The sequence below is a fragment of the Syngnathoides biaculeatus genome, chromosome 21 (genome assembly GCF_019802595.1).
Source record: "Syngnathoides biaculeatus isolate LvHL_M chromosome 21, ASM1980259v1, whole genome shotgun sequence".
Lineage (NCBI taxonomy): Eukaryota > Metazoa > Chordata > Actinopteri > Syngnathiformes > Syngnathidae > Syngnathoides > Syngnathoides biaculeatus.
In genome coordinates, this window is record NC_084660.1 from 5,521,351 (window position 1) to 5,526,461 (window position 5,111).

The 5,111-nt window shown below is 47.7% G+C and overlaps 1 protein-coding gene, 1 long non-coding RNA gene and 1 other non-coding gene across 3 annotated transcripts; 2 read left to right on the forward strand and 1 right to left on the reverse strand.

Moving 5' to 3' along the window:
* The first annotated feature begins 483 nt into the window (after positions 1–483).
* rps4x (ribosomal protein S4 X-linked) lies at positions 484–4,016 on the forward strand. Its single transcript, XM_061808942.1, has 7 exons — positions 484–571; positions 1,405–1,482; positions 1,557–1,737; positions 2,837–2,934; positions 3,000–3,171; positions 3,247–3,404; positions 3,861–4,016. The coding sequence occupies exons 1-7, from the start codon at positions 569–571 to the stop codon at positions 3,960–3,962; spliced, it is 792 nt and encodes a 263-aa protein (XP_061664926.1). The 5' UTR covers positions 484–568; the 3' UTR covers positions 3,963–4,016.
* LOC133494991 (small nucleolar RNA SNORD61) lies at positions 1,872–1,939 on the forward strand. The gene has a single exon (XR_009793476.1). It is a non-coding gene; the product is annotated as a small nucleolar RNA SNORD61 (small nucleolar RNA).
* Positions 4,017–4,397: 381 nt separating the features above from the next.
* On the reverse strand, positions 4,398–5,095 carry LOC133494843 (uncharacterized). Its single transcript, XR_009793426.1, has 3 exons — positions 4,971–5,095; positions 4,596–4,859; positions 4,398–4,502 (listed from the first exon to the last, which is right to left on the reverse strand). It is a non-coding gene; the product is annotated as an uncharacterized LOC133494843 (long non-coding RNA).
* Positions 5,096–5,111: the final 16 nt, after the last annotated feature.

Below are 5,111 nucleotides of genomic sequence, written 5' to 3' on the forward strand. Positions count from 1 at the left end.
TTTTTTGAACGTGTCTTGTAAACTCTCGACCAGCTCTTACACGGTATCAACAGGTATGGAATATCGTTTCTCTCATATTCACGGATACGACCAATAAAAGTCAAGTGGGTGGATGACAGCTCCCAGGTAAATTTGGATTTCAGCCAACGACTTCCAAATACGAATAGATACTGCCATCTGCTGTTTTTTTCTGTACTGTAAGTAATTTATGGAATACAGTATTATAATTACACATAATAGTAAAAGGAAAACCTCTACCCTATATCCTTTATTTAAACTCTGAATAGTTTTTAATTTGTCTATATATGAATAGGTCATATAATGTACAATACTTTTAATTGTATGAATAGATCCAAATCGCGTTTGTACTAGTTATATGATAAAGCCCAACAATGCGTCCTTACATACATAGGAAAGAAATTCATGTACATATTTGGTCAATTTGACATGAACAAATAATTTGAGCGAATGGAGCGTTGAACGTATTTTTGTCCCTCACAGTGTTCCGTACGCGGCCTTATGTGTCCATACCGGAAGTGAAGAGGTCCTTTCCCCTTCAGACCTCAACATGGTGAGCAATACGCGATGGCCGTTCTTCTCTCAAATCATCCTTAAACATCACTTTTCCGCTAAGTGCTCACACGAAAACAAATAGAAGAGTTGAAAGAATGACGTCTAATAAAGTTCCCAATGTCGATATTTCAGATAAAAGACGCGTCTGTCGTAGCGGAATTTGAGTTTTTGCTAGACCCCATTTTTTTCCACCCCTTTCCGCAACGTTAGCTTAGCTGCTGCTATTCCTTCCCGAAAATGGATTCACGTAACCGCGTTATGAATGGGGCGTCCGTGTTTGTTTAGCTACAAACTATATTAGCGTGAGGCGCGATTGTTGAACTTTTCATTCGTGTTCGTGGAAGCGTTCGTTTGCCGGTCCTTGCCGCAGCCGGGATTCCCAACTGTTCTTGCTAGCTCAGTAACGCTGAACCGGGCTAGTCGAGAGAAATTAGCCACGCGTCTTTATATTCACGTTAAAAATATACGCTTTAAATTTTTGGAGCGTATTTATTAAGTGATCTCAAGCTTTTAGACAGTGTTGCCCGCAATTCCAGACCATAATACCTTACTAAATAATATCTCCCCCCTGAAAAAAAAAAACAACCCTAACCATTTCGATAATGTCAAATCTGTGGTGCTTTCATTGTGGAGAAGAATAAAAAACTAAAATTATGGAGTGGTGAACCTATTTAAAAAAAAAAATAAAAATTTAAATCAAGGCGGCGGTTATCGGCGGTGAGGTCAGGAGGACAAGTTCAAAGCGTGTTCAGAACCAGATATTTAAGACGAAATGCGGTCGAGGATTTGGTTACTATTTTTTTGACGGTCCTTCCGATTTTTGTCTTCCAGGCCAGAGGACCGAAGAAGCACCTGAAGCGCGTCGCGACGCCGAAGCACTGGATGCTGGATAAGCTCACAGGAGTGTTTGTAAGTAGAATTTCTCCTCACGTTCAAGTCCCCGTTTTGGTACCGGATCCCGAAAATGGCGCGTCTTCTCTCAGGCTCCTCGACCTTCCACCGGCCCCCACAAGCTGAGGGAGTGCCTGCCCCTCATCATTTTCCTGAGGAACCGTCTGAAGTACGCCCTGACCGGGGATGAGGTGAAGAAAATCTGCATGCAGCGGTTCATCAAGGTTGACGGCAAGGTCCGCACCGATATCACCTATCCGACGGGATTCATGGGTGAGGCTGTCCATTTGATTTATTTATTTATTTTTTTTTAAAGTCAAGTCGTCTTATTTAATTTATCCAACTAATTTAGTCTTAAATGTCAGAAATGTTCACAGTGAAGTGAGATTAAAATTTTCACAGGTGGAGCAATGATGACTTTGTACTTTTGACTGCCGTGAAAAAAAGAAACAGTCCTCTAAGAAGTTCTGAGCTCCGGAAAGCAAATGCACGATTTTTAGTTTATTAACTGTTTTTTTTTTTTTTTTTCCACCACAAAACACGATTTTGACGTGGATGGCTTTTTGAATCTCCCGGCGGGAAAATCCTCTCGAGGGATTTGTTTTTCGAGAAGAAGCAGGAAGTGACGTACAGGGCGGTAGCGCACTCAAGCGGTCTCGTCTGTTTATGCTAGTTTTACCTGCTGGAAGGTAGCTCGTTGTTCCTTCGCGTTAGCCGAAATGCCGGCTCGTTGATTTGCTGTATATTGCTCGCACGCTCGGGAGGATGGATTCGCAATTCATACTTTTCCAAAAGATCCGGTTCGTTGTGAAAAATGGATTGCGCGGGTGCAAAGGACGAGGGGTTTGTGAATTCGCGCGGCCGTCGCTCATGGGCGGCGTTGTTTTTATCACCGCCGTGCGGAGGTGGATCGGACGGGAGGCGGTGATCCGCATATCATCTAAATATGCCTCGAAACGATTAGGTGACATTTCCCCGGTCACTTCACTCGGGTGTGAGACGTTCTCTTCTTCGAAAAGAGCTTCTGCGTCAGAAGGGGCCCATTCGTCTCCCACAGTAGCGGCCGCAGCGTGTTTTCAACGGCGAACGTCCCAGTATGATGTCACGGACAGGAGATGCAGCCAACACGGCGACCACTTGGATGTCTATGACATTTCCGCAACTTTGCGCATGGATGACCCGCTCTCATCTCATATTTATTTCTTCGTATAGACATTGGAGTGAATAATGTCGTATGTATTTTTCATGACAATATCTATTTTAGAATGTTTATAGGGATGACAACACTCTGCTTTTAATAATGTTCATAAAGTTACGTTTGGTTGTGCGTGTGTGTTCTCTCGAAATGACGTGTGCGGTTATTTCACCGCAGATGTGATCAGCATCGAGAAGACGGGCGAGTACTTCCGTCTGATCTACGACGTGAAGGGCCGCTTCACCGTGCACCGCATCACCGCCGAGGAGGCCAAGGTGAGAAGCCGGCGGGCCGACTCGCCGTCCCGGCCGTTCTGTGACGGTGTCCCGTCGCTCCGCAGTACAAGCTGTGCAAAGTGAGGAAGATTCTGGTCGGCACGAAGGGGATCCCCCACTTGGTGACCCACGACGCCCGCACCATCCGCTACCCCGACCCCCTCATCAAGGCCAACGACACGGTGCGCATTGATCTGGCGTCCGGCAAGATCACCGAATTCATCAAGTTTGAAACCGGTAGGTTCCGGTCCGGCCCGCGCGGCGTACAGCGAATAGGACGGTCTTCCGAACGAGCTCCGCCCCCTCCCGCAGGAAACATCTGCATGGTGACCGGAGGCGCTAACTTGGGCAGGATCGGAGTCATCACCAACAGGGAGCGCCACCCGGGCTCCTTTGACGTGGTGCACGTCAAGGACAGCACCGGGAACAGCTTTGCCACCAGGCTGTCCAACATTTTTGTCATCGGCAAGGTGAGATGCCGACGCCCCAAACAACGCAAACTGTTAAACGTGTCGCACGGAGCAGTGACGACGACTTGTTGCTTTTGATGGCAATGAAAAAAATCCTCTAAGAAGTTCTGAGCTCAATTACAGTGGGCGAAACCCCCCCCCCCCCCCCCCCCTTATTGTCGGTAGTATGTTCCACACCCGCCTGCTAAGAGGCAAAGTGTGCTTGCGTCAAGCTTTTTCGGTCTCCATTAAAATGGAATAATTGTCTCGGCAAAAGATCATTTTATAAAGACCGTCTAGCGTAACGCTAATGTGAAATGCCACAGACGAGCTAATTGAAATGAGTGCTACTTAACGACGTTGTGAGGTCGCGGAGAGTAAATTGCACTTGAGCGGGCTTTCGCGGTAAACGCCGGCTTCTGACGGGAAAACTCTGATTTCATTTAAATGAGGAAAATAATCTCCCCTCGTCTCCAGGGCAACAAGGCCTGGGTGTCCTTGCCCAGCGGGAAGGGAATCCGCCTGACCATCGCCGAGGAGAGAGACAAGAGGCTGGCCGCCAAGCAGAGCGGCAATTAAAATGTTCAGCAGCGCCCCCTGGTTTTCAAAATAAAAAAAACGTTATTTACAAAATATGCGTGGTTTCTTTGGGAACCCCCCCCCCCCCCATATCTCATGCATTGTTTGTTTTTCAAGCCACCCTCCAAATGTCCTCATCCTCACACGCTCGCTCTCGATTCCAAGCCCAGCGCCGCTCCGTATGTTCACCGCGGAGCTCCAGCCCCGGAAAACCTGGCACGCGCTCCGTCCGTCGTGACTTCCCTTTGTAGCCCCGCCTTCCCCCGACAGGATGCGTCTTGTTTTTTGGGTCCAGGATTTGTCGTGCTTCACCGGAGAGTCAAATCATTTTTTTGACACATGTGAAAAGAAACAAGAATTGATTTAATAAACTTGAAAATGAAACGCGTCGAACCTTTCGCCCCCGCGAACGCCCTCCTCCCTGCGCAGCGGACCGCTGCTGGAACAAAACAAAACATTGAGGTGGGCCCGGTTCATGCCTGGGAGGGGTTGCGCCTGAAGACCAGATGTGGGGATTTTTTGGGGGTCGGGGGTGCTTTCCTGCGGAAATATGCAAACGCTTTATTCAGATATGTGCTTGAACTTTTGACTTGGTAGTTTTCAATGCGGCCACGCTGGCGTCAAAAGACTTACGTTGAAGTGAGTTGAGTAGCTTCTCATGGTGAGCGATGTTTGCAGAAACGTTTTTGAGCAGATGTCACATCCATTTAGGTGTGAGACTATTTTAGGCCAATGTTTTCCAAATGATCCGATACCGAATTAGTGTACATCTTACTGTATGAATATGTTCAAAGCTCCAACGGAAGTGGTCGAGTGAACGCATTATTTTGAAAAGACAGCGGAACTTGAAGGTTCGACATGCTCGGCGGCAGCTGACGGACAGAAACAGCGTCGGACCTAAAAAAAAAAAAAACCAAATGAAGGCGAGAAATTCTGCGGAGTGAGGAGGCTGCACAGTGATGACCCGACACGAAGTCAGAGGCCAAGCGGACTTTTCCGAGCACTGACGTTCCGGAGCATGCGTCCGTGCGCCAGCCACGGGGAGACCGAACAGACGGAGCTCGGTGATATAACGTGACCACCTGCGGAGTTTGGTTGCTTTGAATCATCGCGCAACTACACTACACTACAGTCCAGTCCGGTCCAAGG